The sequence below is a fragment of the Gigantopelta aegis genome, chromosome 7 (genome assembly GCF_016097555.1).
Source record: "Gigantopelta aegis isolate Gae_Host chromosome 7, Gae_host_genome, whole genome shotgun sequence".
Taxonomy (NCBI): Eukaryota; Metazoa; Mollusca; class Gastropoda; order Neomphalida; family Peltospiridae; genus Gigantopelta; species Gigantopelta aegis.
This window is the reverse complement of record NC_054705.1, coordinates 3,428,805-3,456,346: the sequence shown is the minus strand read 5'-3', so window position 1 is coordinate 3,456,346 and position 27,542 is coordinate 3,428,805. Positions and strand designations below refer to the sequence as shown.

The 27,542-nt window shown below is 38.7% G+C and overlaps 1 protein-coding gene across 1 annotated transcript; it reads left to right on the top strand.

Moving 5' to 3' along the window:
* Positions 1 to 12,845: 12,845 nt before the first annotated feature.
* On the top strand, positions 12,846 to 15,829 carry LOC121377222 (indolethylamine N-methyltransferase-like). The gene is made up of 2 exons (XM_041505131.1): positions 12,846 to 12,865; positions 15,394 to 15,829. The coding sequence occupies exons 1-2, from the start codon at positions 12,846 to 12,848 to the stop codon at positions 15,827 to 15,829; spliced, it is 456 nt and encodes a 151-aa protein (XP_041361065.1).
* The last annotated feature ends 11,713 nt before the right edge of the window (positions 15,830 to 27,542 follow it).

The window sequence follows — 27,542 nt, the reverse complement described above, 5'->3', positions numbered from 1 at the left end:
CAAGACACACAAAAAAAACCGTGATGGTATAGCCATAAAATCTGTTTATACTAGTATACAATCCAGAGTTTATTACTGCACTTTCCCCCCTGTTTTGTCAGTGTTGAAAAAGACCAACAAGGTCGCCTATTGCATAAATAGTCTCGCCTGATATTTTTAGAATTTGTATGCTCCCGAATAACGCTATAAAAGGCGAAGTGTAATTGGTCGATATTTAAATTGTTATTTATAGATGAAATGTCACCTGGATATGAGAGTCCACGCAATGCTGTTAGATCTACTGGCGGACCCAGTAGAGCTAATGTTAATCAGATTGGCAAAATAGCATGTGGACGGCGACCATCTTTGATTTCAAGATGGCAGCCACAATTTGCAAACACTTCTGTCACCACTGGATTCCTAGTCCCCTAACATGTGGGTATAGGCATTTCAACTCTCTCGATATGTGTATTAGTTAAGAAGATATTAAACAAAACAGGTCCACAATGGTGGCCATCTTGGATTTTAAGATGGCAGCCATACAGGGTGCAATTTCCAGTGGACCCTGGACTAAATATCCTTGTATTGGGTTACTCTAACCATTTGCCAATGTTCATGCTTTCACAGAAAAGTGCACAATTGATCAGCTAAGTCGCTCCACTACTAGGATGGATAGTAAACATACTGTAAGGTTATTCACATATATTTGATTACAAAATAAAAACATTACATACAATTTAGACATCTACACTGATCATTTAGATAATGGATTAATCTATCACATATAGTGTCTACATAAGGTGTTTACTTAGCTGAAATATACATTAGTTAACAAATATGTAAATTAATATAACATCTTTTGGGAAAAGTACCCTCGGTGGATGATAATGTACCCTCGGTAGTTGGGTACTGTAAAATCCACCCTACTGAAATCTTAAGTGTCTCATTTTCCTAGAACTATCCCTAGCACTGACAGTAAACATACATGTACTATAATGTTATTCACATATATTTTTAAATAATAATAATAATAATAATAATAATAATAATTTCTTTTAATTTGGAAATGTACTCTGATCATTTAGATAATTGATTAATCCATGATATACATATTTAATTGTCATGTCTACATTAGAACAGTGGTTGCAAAACAAGGCGTCGCGCGTCGCATGCGACGTTTATTACCCTCATTTCCGACGTCTATTTTCGCCACAGTTGCACAGACTCCAGTTCATATTTTCTTGGTTCTTGTCTGAATGTATAGCTCGGCTTCTATGGGTTAATTTCTTCAGGAAAACTTTGAGTTTTCTACGAATACAGCGTCCATTACTGCTCATTGCCTTTGTTTTTAAAATATATTTTATTTTGATTCATAAGCTCAGTAGACCCAGTGATTTTCCGCGATCGCGCAAAACGGACGGAATTCCCATTGTGAAACGGAATTACGATTTTCTACGAAGTTCAAAAAATTAATACTATTATACTATTGCCACACTCTGTAAACTGACGATTGACCCCAATCTAATTAAAATTAGCTCCACTATTACATGTGGATCTAACACCAGCCAGTTGGAGCTCATGTCCACAACCAATCAAAACCTTACTTGCAGAATCCTGCCAGTGATTTAAATATAATTTGAAAACATTCCGAATTATTCTGAGGGTATACGACATGTTTCGTCTGAATTACGAATGCCTTAAAACATGTTTTATTTTATAAAATAAATAATTTGTAATGTAAAACTGAAGACTGATTTAGTTGGGGGTTTTTATAAATAAATAAATAATTTTTAATGTAAAATTGAAGACTGATAACCCACCCCGTATGTATTGGTATGGTTCGCTGTACTGCGGCCACTAAAATAGACTCGCCCGATATTTTTAGAATTTGTATGCTCCCAAATAACGTTATAAAAGGCGAAGTGTGAATGGTCAATATTTAAATTATTATTTACAGACGAAATGTTACCTGGACATTGGGGACTACCCAGTGTTGTTAGCAATCCGATTAAAATTAGTTCTACTGGTCTAAATAAGGCATTCGTAATTCACATGAAACATATCGTATACACTCAGGATAATTCGGAATGTTTTCAAATTATTTTCAAATCACTGGCAGGATTCTGCAAGTAAGGTTTTGATTGGTGGACATGAGCTCCAACTGGCTGGTGTTAGATCCACATGTAATAGTGGAGCTAATTTTAATTAGATTGGATTGACCCGTGCACAGTACTATTGGCAAACGCTAGACTGGGTTATGCGCTTCGCGGTAAACCAAATGGTGACATTGGGAACCAATCAAATACTTCGCGAACGTTAGCGGAACGTTTGCTGGCTGAATTTGGGCTGGTTTACTGCTTAGTCTGTTGCGCCTGCGCAGATGGGACAGGGTTTTTTTCCAGGAGTAAGTTTAGCCAGCGGTTTGTCGCTAACGCTTGTTTTGGAAGACAGATTTTTACGCTATACATTAAACCGAATGACCATTTCTAGAACCACCAGTCAAAATGTGTTTGCAAACGTTTAGCAAAAAACGGCTGGCTGAACGTTGCAATGTTACTTTATTTCCGCTGTGTCATGCGCATACTTCAATTTGCAGACGACGTTAGACTAACAGACTGTCGCAGAGATGAAAAAATGAATGTTTACGTTTTGTGAACCCTAAGTGCAGTGCACTTAATTGATGGACAATCATGCTTTATGTAGTTATTATAATTGTAGCCTGTGCTCCTGATGTGATTTTACGCTACTAATATGTAGGCTGACTTTGATTTAATGACAAATAGCAGCGACGTCATATTAATTTTATTATTATTATTATTATTATTTTTAATGATACCACTAGAGATCATTTATTTTATATTATGACACATACTTTGGAGGTTTTCACCCCTCTTGAATAGTATTCCATGAAGAAACAAAATGGCAGACGGCAGAAAACTGCATGTATTTTGCCCTATGCTATCTCAGCGAAGTTGACACTGGCAACATCGTTACAGTCTCGTATGTGGAATCTGTGTCACTATAATGTTTGTTTTTTCTCAACTTGTGTCTAAACAAAATTTGGGGGGAATGTATCGGTAATTAAAGGTAGGAGAGTAATTTATTGTAGTTGTTAACAATTTGGTTCGGACTTTAATTTGTCACAACTTGTGTTAATTCAATTGTTAATTGCATATTGTGTTTTCTGAAATGGAAATGAAATGGAATTTACAAAAACATGAAACAGAAAATAGCTTGTTTTTAAAACGGAAAACCACTCAGTCATACTTGTTCTATTCTTGGGCCAACAATTTGACCAACTATATGCATTACAAATGGACTACATTGCACACTTCTGTGGTAACAAGACTCAGTGCCCATAGATCCCCCCCCCCCCCCCCCCTTCCACGTGCCCCATTACTGAGTGTCTGTAGCTCTCGATAAACCCCCAACTCCTACTCTGTCAGTTCCAACGCTTACTAGTACTTCGTTTTGGAACCGCTGTAGAACGTGTTTACTTAGCTGAAATATACATTAGCCAACATATATGTAATGTAATATACCATGTTAAAGGAAAAGTACCCTCAGTGGATGATATCCATGTACCTTCGGTAGTTAGGTACAGTAAAATCCACCCTTTTGAAATATTAAGAATCTCCTTTTCTGAAAACTACCCCTGACATAGTAAATATGCAGTAAGGTTATTCATATCTATTTATTAAAAAAGATAAAATAATAAAAATTAAATTAAATTAAAATTAAAATTAAAAATTAAAAATCCACCCTAATCAGTTAGATAATTGATTAAGCCATTATATTCATATTAAATTGTCATGTCTACATTAGAAGGTGTTTACTCAGCTCAAATATACATTAACCAACATATATGTAATGTAATGTACCATATTAAAGGAAAAGTACCCTTGGTGGATGTTATCCATGTACCCTTGGTAGTTAGGTACCATACTGTAAAATCCACCCCTTTGAAATGTTAAGGATCTCCTTTTCTGAAAACTACTTCTGACATATATAGTAAATATGCAGTAAGGTTATTCATATCTATTTATTTTTTAAAAAATAACATTTTTTTTTTAAATTTTACATATGAAAAGATAATCAGTTAGATAATGGATTAAGCCATCATATTCATATTGAATTGTCATGTCTACATTAGAAGGTGTTTACTCAGCTGAAATATACATTAGCCAACATATGTTTAATGTAATATAACATATTAAAGGAAAACTACCCTCGGTGGATGATATCCATGTACCCTCGGTAGTAAGTATGTTAAATCCACGCTTTTGAACTGTTAAGGATCTCCTTTTCTGAAAACTACTCCTGATATGGATAGTAAATATGCAGTAAGGTTATTCATATCTATTTATTTAAAAAAAAATTAAAATTACAATTTTAGATATGAAAAGAATACCCTGATCAGTTAGATAATGGATTAAGCCATCATGTTCATATTGAATTGTCATGTCTACATTAGAAGGTGTTAACTTAGCTGAAATATACATTAGCCAACATATATGCAATGCAATATACCATACCCTCGGTGGATGATATCCATGTACTCCAGGTAGTTAAGTACCATAAAATCTACCCTTTTGAAATGTTACGTGTCTGTTTTTCTGAAAACTACCACTGACATCGGTAGTAAACATACAGTAAGATTATTCACATCTACTTAAAAAATAATAATATAATTTTAATGGAAATGTAAATGCACATATGTAATAAAACGGAAATCTACCCTGATCAGTTCGATAGTTGATGAATAATTCATATTCATATTTAATTTTCAGTGTCTACATAAATTGGAGGAGCCGGACGTAGCCCAGTGGTAAAGCATGGTCGGTCTAGGGTCGATCCATTTTTATTGGACCATTGTGCTATTTCTTATTACAGCCAGTGCACCACCACTGGTACATGTATATCAAAAGCCGTGGTATGGTGTATATAAAAGATTACCTGCTACTAATGAAAAAATATAGTGGGTTTCCTCTCTAAGACTATATGTCAGAATTACCAAATGTTTGACATCCAATGAATCAATGTGCTCTAGTGGTGCCGTTAAACAAAACAAAAACAGTGTTTACTTATACATATGTATTTCACACAAGCACACATTTATTTCAACTTATTTCCGTGCTTATATCCAATTAAGGTTCAAGCACGCTGTCTTGGGCACACACCTCAGCTATCTGGGCTGTCTGTCCAGGACAGTGGGTTAGTTGTTAGTTGGTTAGATGTTAGTTGGTTAGTGGTTAGGGAGAGAGAAGAGGGCGTAGTAGCCTTACACCTATGAATTGAGTCCTTAAGAACTTGCTCTGGGCTGGAACCGGTACGGGGTTGCGAACCCTGTACCTACCAGCCTGTAGTCTGATGGCTTAACCACTGCGCCACCAAGGCCGGTCACACACACACACACACACACACACACACACACACACACACACACACACACTCAAACACAGACACACATGCACGTATGTATGTATGTATGTATACATGTATGTATATGTATATTAAAGGTAAATGAACCTTCAGTGGTACTTTATTCAAATTTATTTAATAAAAATCATACTTTAAAAAATAAAGAAACAGAAATCTACTCTGATCACTTAGATAATTGATTAATTTTGTGTCTACAAAAGTAGATTTTTACTTTGAGGAAATAGACATTAGCCAACCTACTGAAATCTTGAATTTATAATTTTCCAAAAACCTACCGTAACTACTGTTGTGTTGTTGTGGTTGTTATTATTTTTATTTAGGACAATTGTTATTACAAATAATTATAATTAAAAGTAGTGGACAACATTTATCTAATCAGTTTGACCTGTACTCATTTATACAGTAATTATTTTAAATTATATATTCTGTAGTTGTTGAATGATTTTTGTTGTTGTTGTTTGTTTATTTGTTTATGAAATTAAGTTGTACAGACGTGCATTTCAATTTTGACGTTTAGATAACCGTAACCACTGGTGTAAAATTCATCAAAATATAGGCTGGATTATCCCACAGAAGAAGAGTAGGAAAACAACAAACAACGACATTGATATACGCTACGTAACATTCAATTACACCATTTATTAACCACACTGTATATTATAAAATACTTGTTACATTAATATCTACAGCTGGAATAATTTATATATATACACCAGAACATTACTCGATGTCGTAAAATCTCGATGCCGATCAACCGTTTGCTCATGAATATTCAGTAGACTCTCACTGGCTGACGACTCTCAGTGTCTACGATTTAGTCTCTCCCAATTTAGACGGGCTATCGAAATAAAGTGTGTTGGACTGTTTATATATAAAAAATAAACATAAGTTTTAGAACTGGAGCCAAAATGTTTAAAGTCCAACTAAGCCCTAAAAAGGAGGTACCTGTCCTGGGAAATGTTGGCGGCGGAACTCATGGCGAAGTGAGGGGTGTATCGATTCGGAGCTTCGGGAAAGCCTTCGCCAGGTCGACATAACAGTCCTGAAGAATTACTGGGTAGTCCTCTGGCATGATCATCTTTATGACACGATGGATAGTGGCGTTATTCATGTTAGTCCTCAGATATCCTTGTCGATACACCCCGTTCCGGTCCGATGTGCGTCTCAGTGGGTCCATGTATCTGCACCTGATACCGTCTCCCCTGACCTGATGGTAATGGTCTCTGGCTTTGTGGGGGCCAAGCTATGAGAGGTCGGTAAACTCCCCCCTCGTCACTCCACGGAACTCGTGAGGCACCTTGGCAGACGCGATATTCCAAGTTTCGGGTTCAGTCAGTGAGTCCTTTTCCGATACCTTCCTTCTCTTGGAGACGCGTTCTGTATCCGCAACAGCAACAACCTCTGGTGAAGCCGGTGGGCTGGATGGTGGCGTCGAAATCACCACGTGTCCCGTTTCCATCTGCCGCTCCTGACTTGGGCTTCAGCGTAGTAGTGGGAGGGGGGGGGGGGCGCCGAAGCAGAAGGGTCCGCCGCCGGTGGTTGAGCCACAGGTCTAGGACCCTCCCCCCCCCCCGAGTCGCCCTTGCCGACTTCGTCTTATTCAACCGCCAGGTTAGTACCCCCACCCCTGTGTACGCCTTCTACGCCTACTGGTCGATCGCCGCGGCCCATTGTTACCGTAATAGTACAGGGTAACAATGGCCGCATTCCCATTACATGGTGTAGGTGAGATATATTTTATATATACCAGGCGTGTTTCTCTATCTGTGTGATGTAGGTGAGATATATTTTGTATATACCAAGCGTGTTTCTGTATCTATATAATGTAGTTGAGATATCTTTTATATATACCACGCGTATTTCTTCATCTATGACGTAGGTGAGATATATTTTATACATGTATACCAGGTGTGGTTCTTCATCTATATGGTGTAGGCGAGATATATTTTATATATAGCACGCGTATTACTTCATATATGACGTAGGTGAGATATATTTCATATACGAAGTTCCACAAAAAGAGGGAACAGGTATTGAGGTCAGGCATAGAGTGAAGGGGTTCTAGATCCCAGGCGGTAGGTTTAGAATGATGAGGGTATAGAGTATATCGTCCAACAGGTATTGAGGTCAGGCATAGAGTGAAGGGGTTCTAGATCCCAGGCGGTAGGTTTAGAATGATGAGGGTATAGAGTATATCGTCCAACAGGTATTGAGGTCAGGCATAGAGTGAAGGGGTTCTAGATCCCAGGCGGTAGGTTTAGAATGATGAGGGTATAGAGTATATCGTCCAACAGGTATTGAGGTCAGGCATAGAGTGAAGGGGTTCTAGATCCCAGGCGGTAGGTTTAGAATGATGAGGGTATAGAGTATATCGTCCAACAGGTATTGAGGTCAGGCATAGAGTGAAGGGGTTCTAGATCCCAGGCGGTAGGTTTAGAATGATGAGGGTATAGAGTATATCGTCCAACAGGTATTGAGGTCAGGCATAGAGTGAAGGGGTTCTAGATCCCAGGCGGTAGGTTTAGAATGATGAGGGTATAGAGTATATCGTCCAACAGGTATTGAGGTCAGGCATAGAGTGAAGGGGTTCTAGATCCCAGGCGGTAGGTTTAGAATGATGAAGGTATAGAGTATATCGTCCAACAGGTATTGAGGTCAGGCATAGAGTGAAGGGGTTCTAGATCCCAGGCGGTAGGTTTAGAATGATGAGGGTATAGAGTATATCGTCCAGGCAAGAATGATGAGGGAAGAGTATATCAGGTATTGAGGTCAGGCATAGAGTGAAGGGGTTCTAGATCCCAGGCGGTAGGTTTAGAATGATGAGGGTATAGAGTATATCGTCCAACAGGTATTGAGGTCAGGCATAGAGTGAAGGGGTTCTAGATCCCAGGCGGTAGGTTTAGAATGATGAGGGTATAGAGTATATCGTCCAACAGGTATTGAGGTCAGGCATAGAGTGAAGGGGTTCTAGATCCCAGGCGGTAGGTTTAGAATGATGAGGGTATAGAGTATATCGTCCAACAGGTATTGAGGTCAGGCATAGAGTGAAGGGGTTCTAGATCCCAGGCGGTAGGTTTAGAATGATGAGGGTATAGAGTATATCGTCCAACAGGTATTGAGGTCAGGCATAGAGTGAAGGGGTTCTAGATCCCAGGCGGTAGGTTTAGAATGATGAGGGTATAGAGTATATCGTCCAACAGGTATTGAGGTCAGGCATAGAGTGAAGGGGTTCTAGATCCCAGGCGGTAGGTTTAGAATGATGAGGGTATAGAGTATATCGTCCAACAGGTATTGAGGTCAGGCATAGAGTGAAGGGGTTCTAGATCCCAGGCGGTAGGTTTAGAATGATGAGGGTATAGAGTAGTATCGTCCAAAGAAGTAGGTTTAGAATGATGAGGGTATAGAGTATATCAACAGGGTATTGAGGTCAGGCATCGTCCACAAAGAAGGGAACAGGTATTGAGGTCAGGCATAGAGTGAAGGGGTTCTAGATCCCAGGCGGTAGGTTTAGAATGATGAGGGTATAGAGTATATCGTCCAACAGGTATTGAGGTCAGGCATAGAGTGAAGGGGTTCTAGATCCCAGGCGGTAGGTTTAGAATGATGAGGGTATAGAGTATATCGTCCACAAAGAAGGGAACAGGTATTGAGGTCAGGCATAGAGTGAAGGGGTTCTAGATCCCAGGCGGTAGGTTTAGAATGATGAGGGTATAGAGTATATCGTCCAACAGGTATTGAGGTCAGGCATAGAGTGAAGGGGTTCTAGATCCCAGGCGGTAGGTTTAGAATGATGAGGGTATAGAGTACATCGTCCACAAAGAAGGGAACAGGTATTGAGGTCAGGCATAGAGTGAAGGGGTTCTAGATCCCAGGCGGTAGGTTTAGAATGATGAAGGTATAGAGTATATCGTCCAACAGGTATTGAGGTCAGGCATAGAGTGAAGGGGTTCTAGATCCCAGGCGGTAGGTTTAGAATGATGAGGGTATAGAGTACACCGTCCACAAAGAAGGGAACAGGTATTGAGGTCAGGCATAGAGTGAAGGGGTTCTAGATCCCAGGCGGTAGGTTTAGAATGATGAGGGTATAGAGTATATCGTCCAACAGGTATTGAGGTCAGGCATAGAGTGAAGGGGTTCTAGATCCCAGGCGGTAGGTTTAGAATGATGAGGGTATAGAGTATATCGTCCAACAGGTATTGAGGTCAGGCATAGAGTGAAGGGGTTCTAGATCCCAGGCGGTAGGTTTAGAATGATGAGGGTATAGAGTATATCGTCCAACAGGTATTGAGGTCAGGCATAGAGTGAAGGGGTTCTAGATCCCAGGCGGTAGGTTTAGAATGATGAGGGTATAGAGTATATCGTCCAACAGGTATTGAGGTCAGGCATAGAGTGAAGGGGTTCTAGATCCCAGGCGGTAGGTTTAGAATGATGAAGGTATAGAGTATATCGTCCAACAGGTATTGAGGTCAGGCATAGAGTGAAGGGGTTCTAGATCCCAGGCGGTAGGTTTAGAATGATGAGGGTATAGAGTATATCGTCCACAATTGAGGTCAGGCATAGAGTGAAGGGGTTCTAGATCCCAGGCGGTAGGTTGAATGATGTATAGAGTATATCGTCCATAGAGGTCAGGCATAGAGTGAAGGGGTTCTAGATCCCAGGCGGTAGGTTTAGAATGATGAAGGTATAGAGTATATCGTCCAACAGGTATTGAGGTCAGGCATAGAGTGAAGGGGTTCTAGATCCCAGGCGGTAGGTTTAGAATGATGAAGGTATAGAGTATATTGAGGTCAGGCATAGAGTGAAGGGGTTCTAGATCCCAGGCGGTAGGTTTAGAATGATGAAGGTATAGAGTATATCGTCCATAGAGTGAAGGGGTTCTAGATCCCAGGCGGTAGGTTTAGAATGATGAGGGTATAGAGTATATCGTCCAGGTATAAGGTCAGGCATGAGGGGTCAGGCATAGAGTGAAGGGAGTTCTAGATCCCAGATCCCAGCGGTAGGTTTAGAATGATGAAGGTATAGAGTATATCGTCCAACAGGTATTGAGGTCAGGCATAGAGTGAAGGGGTTCTAGATCCCAGGCGGTAGGTTTAGAATGATGAGGGTATAGAGTATATCGTCCACAAAGAAGGGAACAGGTAATGAGGTCAGGCATAGAGTGAAGGGGTTCTAGATCCCAGGCGGTAGGTTTAGAATGATGAAGGTATAGAGTATATCGTCCAACAGGTATTGAGGTCAGGCATAGAGTGAAGGGGTTCTAGATCCCAGGCGGTAGGTTTAGAATGATGAGGGTATAGAGTATATCGTCCACAAAGAAGGGAACAGGTATTGAGGTCAGGCATAGAGTGAAGGGGTTCTAGATCCCAGGCGGTAGGTTTAGAATGATGAAGGTATAGAGTATATCGTCCAACAGGTATTGAGGTCAGGCATAGAGTGAAGGGGTTCTAGATCCCAGGCGGTAGGTTTAGAATGATGAGGGTATAGAGTATATCGTCCAACAGGTATTGAGGTCAGGCATAGAGGAAGGGGTTCAGGTATTGAGGTCAGGCATAGAGTGAAGGGGTTCTAGATCCCAGGCGGTAGGTTTAGAATGATGAAGGTATAGAGTATATCGTCCAACAGGTATTGAGGTCAGGCATAGAGTGAAGGGGTTCTAGATCCCAGGCGGTAGGTTTAGAATGATGAGGGTATAGAGTATATCGTCCACAAAGAAGGGAACAGGTATTGAGGTCAGGCATAGAGTGAAGGGGTTCTAGATCCCAGGCGGTAGGTTTAGAATGATGAAGGTATAGAGTATATCGTCCAACAGGTATTGAGGTCAGGCATAGAGTGAAGGGGTTCTAGATCCCAGGCGGTAGGTTTAGAATGATGAGGGTATAGAGTATATCGTCCACAAAGAAGGGAACAGGTATTGAGGTCAGGCATAGAGTGAAGGGGTTCTAGATCCCAGGCGGTAGGTTTAGAATGATGAAGGTATAGAGTATATCGTCCAACAGGTATTGAGGTCAGGCATAGAGTGAAGGGGTTCTAGATCCCAGGCGGTAGGTTTAGAATGATGAAGGTATAAAGTATATCGTCAGTATATCGTCCACAAAGAAGGGAACAGGTATTGAGGTCAGGCATAGAGTGAAGGGGTTCTAGATCCCAGGCGGTAGGTTTAGAATGATGAAGGTATAGAGTATATCGTCCAACAGGTATTGAGGTCAGGCATAGAGTGAAGGGGTTCTAGATCCCAGGCGGTAGGTTTAGAATGATGAAGGTATAGAGTATATCGTCCAACAGGTATTGAGGTCAGGCATAGAGTGAAGGGGTTCTAGATCCCAGGCGGTAGGTTTAGAATGATGAACAGGTATAGAGTAGAGTATCGTCCCAGGCGGTAGGTTTAGAATGATGAGGGTAAGAGTATAGGTATTGAGGTCAGGCATAGAGTGAAGGGGTTCTAGATCCCAGGCGGTAGGTTTAGAATGATGAAGGTATAGAGTATATCGTCCAACAGGTATTGAGGTCAGGCATAGAGTGAAGGGGTTCTAGATCCCAGGCGGTAGGTTTAGAATGATGAGGGTATAGAGTATATCGTCCACAAAGAAGGGAACAGGTATTGAGGTCAGGCATAGAGTGAAGGGGTTCTAGATCCCAGGCGGTAGGTTTAGAATGATGAAGGTATAGAGTATATCGTCCAACAGGTATTGAGGTCAGGCATAGAGTGAAGGGGTTCTAGATCCCAGGCGGTAGGTTTAGAATGATGAGGGTATAGAGTATATCGTCCAACAGGTATTGAAGATTCAGGCACGCCCAGCCCGGGCTTAACCTCTGACTTCGCCAGTGACTAAAGGGAAATGTTTTGTTTATTATTATTTAACAACGGACTCAACACATTTTATTTACGGTTATATGACGTCAGACATATGGTTACGGATCACACAGATATTAAAGAGGAAACCCGCTGTCGGCACTTCATGGGATACTCTTTTCGATTAGCAGCAAGGGATCTTTAATGATATGCATCATCCCACAGACAGGGTAGTACATACCACGGCCTTTGTTACACCAGTTGTGGAGCACTGGCTGGAACGAGAAATAGCCCAATGGGTTCACCAACCGTGCATCAAGCGAACGCTTTACGACTGGGCTACGCCCCGCCCCATGCTAATGTCCCGGACAGGAGGATGTGTATTAGGATCGGTTTTCCAGGAATTCCTCTATTTGTAACCTAGGTCAGTTATTAATCGAGGTTAGCGTTATTGCATAGAAAAGAGAAATATTTTACTTATGACGTATATATATATATGCATCTGGGTTAAGGCGTAATGTAACCAGCAACACATCGGTTAAAGTTACAGTGTCTGGTTACCGTATAATAATATCATGCACAAATATGAAATACAAGTTCAACTGCACTTTTAAAAAATTCGTGTGTGTTCCCTATGAATGGAGAACGTCAAAAGTATACGCTCGATTCATCGCCTGTTCGGCCATTGCTCGGCAAACCACAAACGACAGCCTGTTGTCAATTTCAGTTAACAGGTGCGTTTGCGGATTCGAAATGTAGGATTCGTCTCAAAAAATGAAATGAGTATTCTTGCGCTGTACAAAGAACGTTCGGTTGATCTTGACAACGTACTATCGACAATCGTACCTTCCTATTTAAGAATTAATATTTTATAAAGTGTTAGTAGAACTTTCAAAGTTTAGTTTGTATAACACATTGATCATGTATATATTTTTAATAAAATATACTAAAGTAGAAAATGACTGTTTTCACTTTTTAATTTTACGTGTGGTAAACTCGACAAATTGAAATAAATATTATTTCGTTTGGAAAGGGTAAAGTTAGTTTGTTTTGTTTAACGACATCAGTGTTAGAGCATATTGATTTAATAATCATCTGCTTTTGGATGTCAAACGTTTGGTAATTTTGACATATAATCTAAGAGAGGAAACGGGCGTATGTGCAGGGGGTGGGGGTATTGGGGGTCGAAACCCTTTCCTGACCAAGATAAAAACAAATTGAAATATCTTTTCTGGGGGAACATGACCCCATATAAACTTCGCTCAACGCAGTCTATAACCCCCAACCCCGCTGAAATCCCTGCACACATGCCTTGGAAACCCGCTGCATTAAAAAAAAGAATAAAAAGAAAATAGCAAGGGATCATTTATATGTACCATCCCACAAACAGGATATCACATACCATGACCTTTTATATACCAGTCATGGCGCATTGGCTAGAAAAATCCCGCCGATGGGGATCGATCCTAGACCAACCGCGCATTTAACAAAAACACCACATTTTTAGGTCTAAGTAATGAATAGAAGTCTAAGTACAATCTTGTCAAATTCATTATTATACAAAATCAATCTAATTAAAATTAGCTCCAATATTACATGTGGATCTAACACCAGCCAGTTGGAGCTCATGTTCACCAATCAAAACCTTACTTGCAGAATCCTGCCAGTGATTTAAAACTAACAACACTGCGTAGTCCCCAATGTCCAGGTAATATTTCGTCTGTAAATAATAATTTAAATATTGACCAATCACACTTCGCCTTTTATAACGTTATTTGGGAGCATACAAATTCTAAAAATATCGGGCGAGTCTATTTTAGTGGCCGCAGTACAGCGAACCATACCAATACGTACGGGGTGGGTTATCAGTCTTCAATTTTACATTAAAAATTATTTATTTATTTATAAAATTAAAAAAAACTAAATCAGTCTTCAGTTTTACATTACAAATTATTTATTTTATAAAATAAAACATGTTTTACGGCATTCGTAATTCACACGAAACATGTCGTATACCCTCAGGATAATTCGGAATGTTTTCAAATTATTTTTAAATCACTAGCAGGATTCTGCAAGTAAGGTTTTGATTCGTGGACATGAGCTCCAACTGGCTGTCTTTACATCCACATGTAATAGTGGAGCTAATTTTAATTAGATTGGTCTAAGTAATGAATAGAAATAACATATAGTCTTCATAAATGTTACGTATATCGAACATACCGCCCTCTTCCTCTACCCCTAGAGCGTTACGTACTTAGGAACACCCCCCTTACATGTAACGCGTATGCCAACCGCTGGTCACTGTCAAAATATCAAGACAAATCCCCCATCGACCCCTGGAAATGTGTTGTACCATACCTCTATGGATATAAATATGTTTTGGAGATATAAGACGACCCCTTCAATCAAGACAGTTAAATTTGTTCAAAATCACGTTAGAAGCTCAGCGCCTGCGCAAATCGCGTAAATTCCCAGTTCTACTAGCGTCCCGCTAATTGAAGAAAAACAAGCTGGTCATTGGGTTTGCTGTTGATCTAGATAATGTAGATAAGCGACCATTGCGAAACTATAGTAATGTGGTGGGCCTTTTATGTACCAAACAGAACTGGATCATCTCTTCTAAATGCTTAAATAATAAAGAATATTCCAGACACTGCAGCTTTAACTGAATATTGAAAATATTCCTGATATGACACCTTTAATTAATCGGCGTTTACTGACGCCAGTGTATCCAGATTCACACGTAAGGATTACGGATAGGGAACCAGTCAAGTGAAACTGTACACACCAGCATCTGACAGTGTCGCTATGGTAACCAAAGATTCCGATTTGCCATGCAGTAATGTAGGCCTAATATTAAGCCGCAAATCGACGATTTCGTTAAATCTGCAATCTCAAATGTTTTTTTTGTTTTATTTTTATTATAACAGTTTAAGATAGATTGTCAACATTTTGCCCATGACATGAAATTCATGAACATTGTCATAACCTCTGTTGTTCTTTTTAAGATATATAATATTGAATAATAATGCCAAAAATAGATTCATAACCGTTTACGGCATCTATTACACTTTGTAAACAATTATTTTATTAAAAATCTTGTTTTTAGAAAGAAATCCCAGTCAGGTGATTCTTTATTAATAAGTTCTCGGCTGTATTTTTATTTTAATCTTGATTTTCAGTGAAAGCGCCAGTGCAAGGGAAGAGGAAACTAGGACGAAGGTGAAGGACATATTTTTCGTCGACCTTCTTTCAGACTCCTGGCCAGAGCTGTCGTCCCAGGAACCATATGACGTCATAATCACGTCTCGGTGTTTGGAAGTCACGGCGCCGACGATCGACGTGTACCACTCCATTGTAGAGAGACTGGTTGCCTTGTTGCAACCAAATGGCTGTTTGGTCATCGTCGGCGTCTTGGGGGAATCGTTCTACAAAGTCGGAGACAAAAATTTCTATTGCCTCCCTTTGACTGAATCCGACGCGAAGGAGATTTGTACCCGTTGTAATTTGGATCTGTTACATTGGGAATCTATCAAACTCGAGATGGCCAATCCGACAACACAATCAGATTTCGAAGGAAACTTTACGATGGTCGGAAAAAAAGTTAAAAGACAATAGATTGTTGATTTCCGTTCTTAACTCTCAGTATGTTGTTTGTTAACGAGACTGGCCTGAGTTTGGGGTCATTATCAGATGTTTCCCATCATTAAATTGAGACTTTCTAAAGATAAAAATGGCATATTAATGACATTTTCTTGTTTAGAATATCAGAATTTGTATATCCAATGTGTTTCTGACATTTGTAGAAGGTCGATCCTCATTTTATTTCACAATGTATAATACATTTTATGAACCTAGTCTCATATCGCTACTAGCCCCGTAGTAAAGCGCTCGGTCGAAGCGCGGTCGGTCAGGGATCGATCCCCGTCGGTGGGCCCATTGGGCTATTTCTCGTTCCAGCCAGTGCACCACGATTGGTATATCAAAGGCCGTGGTATGTGCTACCCTGTCTGTGGTATGGTGCATATAAAAGAACTCATGCTGCTAATCGAAAAGCGTAGCCCATGAAGTGGGGACAGCGGGTTTCCTCTCGCAATATCTGTGGTCCTTAACCATATGTTTGACGCCATATAACCGTAAATAAAATGTGTTGAGTGCGTCGTTAAATAACCTATTTCTTTCTTTCTTTCTGATGTTCTAAACAAGAAAAGGCTCAAACTATCAACTGTCAGCACAAAGTTGGCCAACTTCTGCTGTCACTTCTACGACTGTCCAGTTGCTAGTAGCTTGTGAAGGACATTTACAAATACAACCCACAAAACAAACAAAAAGTAGTACGGCCTTACCGTACCTCTTTGTAAAGTAGTACGGCCATACCGTACCTCTTTGTAAAGTAGTACGGCCTTACCGTACCTCTTTGTAAAGTGGTACGGCCATACCGTACCTCTTTGTAAAGTGGTACGGCCATACCGTACCTCTTTGTAAAGTGGTACGGCCATACCGTACCTCTTTGTAAAGTGGTACGGCCATACCGTACCTCTTTGTAAAGTGGTACGGCCATACCGTACCTCTTTGTAAAGTGGTACGGCCATACCGTACCTCCTTGTAAAGTGGTACGGCCATACCGTACCTCCTTGTAAAGTGGTACGGCCATACCGTACCTCCTTGTAAAGTGGTACGGCCATACCGTACCTCCTTGTAAAGTGGTACGGCCATACCGTACCTCCTTGTAAAGTGGTACGGCCTTACCGTACCTCCTTGTAAAGTGGTACGGCCATACCGTACCTCCTTGTAAAGTGGTACGGCCTTACCGTACCTCCTTGTAAAGTGGTACGGCCATACCGTACCTCTTTGTAAAGTAGTACGGCCTTACCGTACCTCCTTGTAAAGTAGTACGGCCATACCGTACCTCTTTGTAAAGTAGTACGGCCATACCGTACCTCCTTGTAAAGTAGTACGGCCTTCATGCTTTCAAAAAACAAGAAGAAAAAAAAGAAGAAGTCTGCGGTGGCGTAGTTGTGAAGCAATAGGTCTTAAGACTAGTATTCATTCAATTCTATATTCCGTTGTTAGGCCATAGCCCATTTACAGACAACAAAAGTTGACATTTGAAGGACCCGTTGTTCAACAATTCATATAGCAAACTAAATATTATTTAACTGCAATTAGTTTGTATATAGATTTTAGGAAGAATAACAATATTTGTATTTTCTAACAATTATTTGTGGTGTACATTATCTCATATAGGTCTTCAAATTAATTTATATCTCACTATTATAGTTTTGATTCATATAATTTATTCTCATATTTATTATTTTCCTTTATTACCATACCCCACCCTCACCCACATACACACTCTTTATCAACGTGTAGTCAGCTTATGATTGTTGAACAACTGGACCTTTGTGCAGGTGACATTATTCCAAAGTACCACTATATGAACATCATAGTTATAATCTTCTATGCATTTACACCGCTTCTTTCCTTTCTTAACTGCAATGCTTTAGCTAAATAAATACCTAAACCGTTTAGCATATTTTCATTTCTTGTAGACATCAATTCATTAAAAGTATACAAGAATCTAATTATCAAAAACTTTCTAGGTATATACATTTCTCTTAAAGTTTCATATAGTGGACAGTTTATAATAAAATGGAATTCGTTTTCTACTTCTCTTTTATTACATAATTTACAAATCCTATCTCTTTTATTTAAACCTTCGTCCACCGCTAGACCCACTCCTCCCATTCTAATCAGTGCTATATCCTTTTTATACATGTCAAGTGCAGAAGATGTAAGATATAATTCAGGTCTGAGTGCTCTGACAACTCGATTCTCGTCGTATAACCCATTTATTGTTAATCTGAACGCTCTGACAAGTCGGTTCTCGTCGTATAACCCATTTATTGTTAATCTGAGCGCTCTTACAACTCGATTCTCGTCGTATAAGCCATTTATTGTTAATCTGAGCGCTCTGACAACTCGATTCTCGTCGTATAAGCCATTTATTGTTAATCTGAGCGCTCTTACAACTCGATTCTCGTCGTATAAGCCATTTATTGTTAATCTGAGCACTCTGACAACTCGATTCTCGTCGTATAACCCATTTATTGTTAATCTGAGCGATCTTACAACTCGATTCTCGTCGTATAACCCATTTGTTGTTAATCTGAGCGCTATTACAACTCGATTCTCGTCGTATAACCCATTTGTTGTTAATCTGAGCGCTCTGACAACTCGACTGTCGTCGTATAACCCATTTATTGTTAATCTGAACGCTCTGACAACTCGATTCTCGTCGTATAACACTTTAACATTTAAAGATTACGCCTTTAACTATATGCCCATAAATGATTATAGGAAATAATTTTATCTACTAGTAGAACAAAATATTTTTATTGGAGAATCTTTATCACAAACAGATGCTCATATATAACTTCAGATATAGCACCTTTAAGTGGTTGCAAGATTGTGTAAATTTCTAATCTACTAATATTGAATTTATATTCACTATATATGCTGGTCATAATTAATAATTTATGCTGCAATTCAAAATATTCAGTTAACTTGCAGTTTTAAATTAAAATTTTGTTTAAAGGTAACTGAAACTGACACATATCCACCAAAATGTGTTATAGTCTGTTCCAATAAAGGTCACAAACTGACACATATCCACCAAAATGTGTTATAGTCTGTTCCAATAAAGGTCACAAACTGACACATATCCACCAAAATGTGTTATAGTCTGTTCCAATAAAGGTCACTGAAACTGACACATAGCCACCAAAATGTGTTATAGTCTGTTCCAATAAAGGTCACTGAAACTGACACATAGCCACCAAAATGTGTTATAGTCTGTTCCAATAAAGGTCACAAACTGACACATATCCACCAAAATGTGTTATAGTCTGTTCCAATAAAGGTCACAAACTGACATCTTTATTTTAATTTCAAGAGTAAACACCACCTGTATGCGGCCATTGGAACTGATTGAACGCTGGAACGCTTCTCGTTTCGACAGCCTGCACCACCAGGTTGGATTCTTTTTTAGCGAGATTCCTTGCCTCCACGTCATTTCTCCGTCTGACTGTCGACTTGGGGTTTTTTTCGTGACTCGTATGACGGCCATTCTGCAGAACGCCACGGTTGTTCGCGTTTAGTCTCTACATGTCCGAGCCTGTCCTAGCAGCACTGGAAGATTGACCGCCCCACTCTAAGAAGAAATAGGAAGCGGGGTCGGCCCCTACTACTCTTTTTCTAGATTTTACCTTGCTTTATAGTGATACCATCTCGTATCCTCCGGAGTCGGGCCCGTCCGCACCACTATACAAAACCATGACGACTGGACTATACCCTAGTCTGATACTCTCTCTCGTTCAGACGGATCCGACTTCTCAAGATCTGTATTTCAGCACAGCACTACACCTTCAACGTCTATCGACTGTTAATCTAGGGGTTTTCTTGACGGGATGCAACCCATCTCGTCCCTATAAGCTGTGCACCCAAACGGCCTTAACGAGGCCACTCGCGTGGACATATCGATCGGACTTTAAACTTTTAGATCTGCGTTCAAAATTTTATTTCGAAATTACTTTTTTTTTTTTAAATATTATTAAATAATCCGATCCTCTCTTCTTTCTCTTATTTAATTTTGGACTGTCCTTCTAAAATGCTCCAAATTATATAAATATTCGGCCGAGCAGTCAATTCTTTTTATTTTTGGCTTGTAACCCTTTTTTTTATTTATTCTATTAACTTTTTTACTAATTGCTATTTTCAAAATTCTGCCCATTTTCAACCACCCAATCCCCCCCCCCCCCCCCCCCCCCCCTCCATCCCGAGTCAGGCCACCGATCTTATCGGAGGTCGGACTCGGGATGGGCGTGTTCGAAACCCTAGTGGTATATGGGCACGTTAAACTAGTTATCATCATCACCACCTTGTATATCAATGACAGCCCAAACAAGTAAATGCTAAATTAGGTAGACTATCATTAAATAGATATTTACAAAATATTTACTTGTCAGTTTAATATGAAAGAAATAATTGATGAAAATCATTTTTATTCTATTTCCGACACTACTTTAGTTACTAAGCTACTAAGCTAAGTGGCGGGAATATTAAATTTAATATAACTTTTCTTTTAATATATATGTAAACCTATTCTATATTAATAATAAAAATTTAATATGACGCAATTTTAGATGGGGAGGTCTAAAAATATATAATTTACCGTTATAATAAAATTATTTAGTCCCCAGAGGTAAGGAGGAAGGGTAGGGGGGGGGGGGGGGGTGTAGGATTGAGAGTTCCGCTCAAATGAAAAAAACATATTGGATTTTACATATAAAAGTCCTTGTCCCCAGATGACCGGAATAACGTAACAAGAACCTCTGTCTGAGGTTCCATTTGATTATTTCCCGTCCCAACCAATGATCCACCAAAGGACGTAGTGTATGCTATCCTGTTTGTGGAATGTGAGAAGTATGCCATGTATCATTTATTATAAATACATTGGTACGACTGAAAACAAACGGCTTCTTGTCGTGGCTCTGTGACCAGGCCATTACATTACATTTAAAAAACATAATAATAATAAAACTACTACCAACAGTTCAGTTATTTAATAATGACATGTTTCGGCATATTGCCTTATAACAAAATTACATTAAAAAAAATAATAATAAAAAAACTACTACCAACAGTTCAGTTATTTAATAATGACATGTTTCGGCATATATATACCCCCCCCCCCCTCCCCTCCCCCCCCCCCCCCCAGCCTACGCCCCTATTTTAAAACTGCGTAAATTTCAGATATTATTTCAAGTGAAGTTGTATGTATCTGATATAAATGATAGTGAAAATAAAATAAAATAAAATAAAATAAAATAAAATAAAATAATAAATAAAATAAGATAAATAAATAAGTAAATAAATAAACACATAAATAAATAAATTGTGGATAGACATGTAACATTGATTAGTAGTTGTACGACTGTTTTGTTTTAATGATAAGGGGAGAATAGAGCTGTGATAAAGGTCTGTGTGAGTTAGGGGTTTTGTTTGGGGGTTTTTAGAGGGAAGGGGAAGCATATTTTATTAAATTTTAAATACTGATACACGTGGAGAATTAAACATCACTGGAAATCCGTGTGAGTATTTAACTATAATTCTAATTGTTAAAAGTAAACAACACATTCCACTAAAGTTTATTTTATTGTATGAATCTTTTAATTTTGCGCTGTTAAAATACCCTTGACAGGCGGCTCCAGAAACTTCGTCTGAGTTAATGTTTCACTGCTATTGGTCTTAAACCATTCCGATGTAAACTTTAGTAGACCGTTTTTCGTTGCCATTTTAACATCTTGTACGAAATATGTACGTTAGTCGCTAGAGATTCACAGCTCCTACGAAGCTACTCACGACGCTCATGACAACTGTCGATCATGTCCCCAAATTTGTATATAGCCTCGATACTGTCCAATTCGGCAAGGAACGATACTCTTCGCGTAGATGCGCAATGGGAATGTGAAAGAGGTCTATTACGTAGTCCCAACGAAAAGAAAATTATCACTTGGGTATCGTCGGTTGTCGTTTTTGTTCCAACGTAGTATATCAATAGGCCTAATAGTATACATTTTTCCTTTCGATTATTTAACAGCAAAATACTATAACCCCATTTTGTTCCGTTAATGCAACTTGAAATATATTTAGTTAAATAGTTTATTATATTATGGCGTCATTTATGTTGTTTTCATGTTGTCAGGTTGATCAAAGAGAAGTGCCTTGTCGAAAATTACTGCTTTGGTTTACACTGTACATACAGGAGATGGTCAGGAGCTGACGTCACTTCATCCCAAGCTGGCTGTCCCGGACGCCTCGAAGAGAAAAGAAAATGGCTGCCCCCAGTTAGCAGGAATAATCACGTTTTTTCTTTTTCTTTTATTAACACTAAAGTTAAACGTTTTTCATTTGTTAAAGTATCAGTATGTGTTGGTGGTACGGGTATGCATCTTTCGAGCACATAAGGCTCATGTTTTAGTTTACTCTCCCTTTAACCATACGTCTGACGCCATATAACCGTAAATAAAATGTGTTCAGTGTGTTGTTAAATAAACCATTTCCTGAGCGCACGCGTCGTAAGTTGGGAGTTGGAGAAATTACAACGCAACCATCGAGTTGGCCAACTTTCTGCTGGCAGTTGGTAGTCTTAGCCTAGCATAAACCAAGTATAAGCAAACGATTGTAACATTTTCAACAATGCAGGATTTTGTAAAGGGGGAGTCACAAAATTCCACAAAGAGCAATTTGATGTGTTGAAGCTAGATGAACCGAGCTCCCAAAAGGATCGCGATCTGTTGTGGGTTCGAGGACATGCTCCGTGGAATATTTTGAAATAAAGATGCCAAGAGACGTGGTTCCAGGACAATTTAATGTTGTATATTGTGGAGGATGAATACAACCACCCCTCCCTCAAAGTCATTAAAAAATACACTTCAAACGGGAGAAGGGTGGGGAGGTGACAGGATGCCTGTGACCCCCCCCCCCCCCCCCCCCCCCCCGGATCCGCCAATGCAATGGTATGTGATTAGGAGATCACAGACACGTCTTAGCCACCAGAACGTACAGTGTAGTATAGTTTATTAGCTGTAATCCTTCCGGCTCACAGGCCTACATTTCATATACAATCAATAACATTTGAGAAGTGCTACATATATGGATGATGGACAATTAAATATGTTCAGAACGTAGGTATAATGCATTTTAAAGATATTTACCAATATTACGTAATTCTTCTTCAAAACTCTTTTACAGAAATCTGGAAAACATAGACACACACAGTGACAAAGTTTTAAATAGAAAGATAGAAGAAGAGAAATATTATATGCTAAAAAACAACAGAAAAATGGCAAGGCACATGGAATCGATAATATTATAAATGAATACATTAAAGTGACTGCCGACAAGATGCTTCCAATCTATTCCAAGTTATTTAACATAATTCTTGATAACAGTGTTTTCCCAAATGAGTGGCTGACGGGTGTAATTAAACCCATTTTTAAAAATAAAGGAAATCGTTTACTCTCTGAAAACTATAGGTCGATAACGCTGCCCTGTTGTATCTCGAAACTATTTACGACTATTTTAAACAACCGATTAAATACCTTTATTAAAAAATATATATATTAAACGAAGCTCAAACAGCTTTCAGAAAAGGTTACTCTACAACTGATCACCCATTTAATATACATTCATTAATCGAAATTCTGAAGAAAAGAAAAAAGAAATTATTTTGCGCTTTCGTAGATTTTCAAAAAGCATTTGAACTAATCTCTAGGACATGTTTTTGGCAAAATTTGCTTTAAAATAACATAAATGGAAAATTCTTTAAAATTATCTACCAAATGTATCAAGGAATAAAATCTTGCATTTGTACAAACAATGAAACATCAGATCTATTCCCTTGCAATATCGGTGTCCGTCAAGGAGAAAATTTGTCACCTGTTTTGTTTTCTATTTATTTAAATGATCTAGATAATTACTTAAAAAGCCACAATTGTACTGGGGTATATATAGCCATAGATGACATAGCAACAATCTCGGAAACCGTTCTTTATTTTCTAAGCTTATTATATGCCGACGGTACTGCGCTTCTCGCAACAAACGCCTCCGATTTACAACAATCCCTTAATGCCTTTTCACAATATTGCAATAAATGGAAACTTAAAGTTAACGTAAACAAAACTAAAATAATAATTTTTAATGGTACTGCTAATGATTACAAGAAGGTATTTACATTAGGAAACCAAACACTCGAAAACGTAAAAGAGTATAAATATTTAGGGTTATCTTTTACCAAACTAAATATGTTTAAACTAACCAAAAACCTGTTAACACAAAAGGCGACAAAAAACAATGTACTCTATTCTATCTAAATCTAAACACAATAACTTTTCAGTTGAATGTAAATTAAAATTATTTGATTCCATAGTTGTCCCGATTCTTTTATATGGATGTGAAATATGGGGCCATGAAAATATTGATATTATTGAAGCTATTCATATTAAATTTTTAAAACACATCCTACCAGTAAGAAAAGGAACCCCACTATTCATGATATACGGTGAACTTGGAAGAAAACCCCTTAAATTAATTATCCAACAAAGGATGATAAGTATTTGGGCCCGAATTGTTTCTGGAAAACACAAAAACATCCTTCTTATTGTATAAACTAATGTTGCACGACTCTAACATATCTGGATATAATTATAAGTGGATAAAACACGTGAACAATATATTTAACCAACTAGGTATGACCAGTATTTGGATGTCACAATACGTTTCATCTATACCACTACTCATTCATTACGTTAAATTAAGACAAAACGATCAGTACCTACAACAATGCAATAGCGACATAGCTTCATCATCAAGGGGTAAAATGTACACATTTAAAGAATATCTAACATTAGAAACATATATTATATAATTACCACAAATATCCTGGACTACGTTACTAAAATTTAGAACATCAAACCATTACTTACCAATCGAAACAGGACGATGGAACAACACCCCAGTAGAAAGCAGACTATGTACACTATGTAACAAAAATGACATCGGAGACGAATTTCACTATCTACTTACATGCTCTTTCTTTAATAACTCCCACAAAAATTTTGTTAAAGCCATATTATTATAACAAACCCAATATGCTGAAATTTAAACAACTAATGACAAATGACAAAATAAGTCTTCTAAAAAAATTGTGCAAATTAATAAAAGAAATTACGAATAAATTCGGTAAACCTTAAAAAGAATTGTCTCCCAAGCTTATGCTATCTTGTTCCGACTACTACTATCCATGTTTGCATATATATATATACAGTTAAATCCCGTTGGCTCGAACCTCGTCGGTGCTCGAGAAAGTGTTCGACCCATCGGGTAGTTCGACCGAACCATTCGGTCAACATCGGACATTTCCGTAACATCAGTTAGAAAGTTGAATTAGATACAAATTGTGTAATACACGTAAATGCACTGAAATCAAATAAATAAATGGCAAATTCTTAATCTGTATTTACATGAATTTATTACTAAACAGGCCTCGGTGGCGTCGTGGTAGGCCATCGGTCTACAGGCTGGTAGGTACTGGGTTCGGATCCCAGTCGAGGCATGGGATTTTTAATCCAGATACCGACTCCAAACCCTGAGTGAGTGCTCCGCAAGGCTCAATGGGTAGGTGTAAACCACTTGCATCGACCAGTGATCCATAACTGGTTCAACAAAGGTCATGGTTTGTGCTATCCTGCCTGTTGGAAGCGCAAATAAAAGATCCCTTGCTGCTAATCGAAAGAGTAGCCCATATAGTGGCGACAGCGGGTTTCCTCTCAAAATCTGTGTGGTCCTTAACCATATGTCTGACGCCATATAACCGTAAATAAAATGTGTTGAGTGCGTCGTTAAATAAAACATTTTTTTTTGTTATTACTAAACAATTTGAATATTTCAACAATAAAAAACGCAGCACTGTCCACTTTTCAGAAATGTAGTCGTTTTCAAAGTAACGCTTTATGCTGAGGCCCGTTTGTGCACTAATTGTTTGATTGGTATCACGGTTCATCTAACAGTTGCGGTAACACTAGCTGTACTTGAAAGATCATTACCGATAGTCGCTTAACAACCAACATGACAAGTGTGGTGACAAAAGGATTGCATAGCTAGTGTTGCGATTCCCCGATTTATCTATGTCTGCGTCGTTAAATAAAACATTTCTTTGTTTCTTTCTATAGTTCGTTCCGCCTAAATAATTAATCCGAAGGTTATAATAACCAACTGCGCAAGCGCAGCAATTGTTAGTCCTGTTTGGCGGTTTGCCATAAGGCCAAATAAAAAAAAAGAGTTGGTGATCGTCCCCGCCCGTACATGAAAAATGCGCCCGCCCCTGAAAATATTTTATTTTTTAGTTTGTTAAAAACAGTTTAAAATGCGTCGAGATAGCAGCAATTCAACTTTCGTAAGCACCGTAACGGGTTAAACCATCACCAGGTCCATTTGGCGGCCAGTGAAGGAACTACAACATCCAGGCGCATGCGCTGTTGACTGCTACTCCTGGTCTCCAGGGTTTTATAAAGTTTTTCACAGAAAAAAACAACAACCTCCTCCCCCCCCCCCCCCCCCCCCCCCCCCCCCCCCACCCTGATTTGTGTGATCAAAAGGACGATCCCCAACACTTTTTTTTTATTTGTCCTAATTGATATTTGATGGATCACCAGTTCGAGAGAAACATAGCTATTAAAATAGATGGGACCGACAATTTAGTTCGAGCGAAGGCTTATAGTCGACCCTGGACGTGTTCGACCCTTCAGCAGTTAATAATATTAACTTATATTATTTGATTTTGTAGATAGAATTTTTCTCCTGTAAATCCGATCTTGTCACTGTCATATAATTATTGTTAATGTACCTCATATGCCGCTGAATAGCGGCCTGAGTGAAATAAAGTTCTGTTCTGTTCTGTTCACAACCAGTAAATTACAGTGTTACGTAATCATTTACCGTGACAACCAGTAAATTACAGTGTTACGTAACCATTTACCATGACAACCAGTAAAATTCAGTGTTACGTAACCATTTACAGTGTGATGTAACCATATACCATGACATGACAACCAGTAAAATACAGTGTTATGTAACGATTTACCATGACAACCAGTAAAATACAGTGTTACGTAACCATTTACCATGACAGCCAGTACAATTCAGTGTTACGTAACCATTTACCATGACAACCAGTAAAATTCAGTGTTACGTAACCATTTACAGTGTGATGTAACCATATACCATGACATGACAACCAGTAAAATACAGTGTTATGTAACGATTTACCATGACAACCAGTAAAATACAGTGTTACGTAACCATTTACCATGACAGCCAGTACAATTCAGTGTTACGTAACCATTTACCATGACAACCAGTAAAATTCATTGTTACGTAACTATTTACCATGATAACCAGTAAAATTCATTGTTACGTAACTATTTACCATGATAACCAGTAACATTCAGTGTGATGTATCCCATATCCCATTACACCACAGTGTTAACGCAAACAACACGGAGAAAGGTTAGATACTGTATTTATATACTTGTATTGTGTATTTTATTTATTTTACTTTTTGAATATATGCATTTTGATAATATTCTGAATGCCAAAAGAAACAACACTTTTTTAAATGCCATGTTTTCCTTAAATACTTAGACAAATTTCTACAAATGTTGTATAAGTGGTGCTAAACACATTCTTTGTAATCCGCCGGGCGTTTTAC

Coding starts and splice junctions, on each gene's coding strand:
- LOC121377222 (XM_041505131.1), top strand. CDS start 12,846: ATGAATGGAGAACGTCAAAA. Junction 12,866..15,393: donor ATGAATGGAGAACGTCAAAA/GTATACGCTCGA, acceptor CTTGATTTTCAG/TGAAAGCGCCAGTGCAAGGG.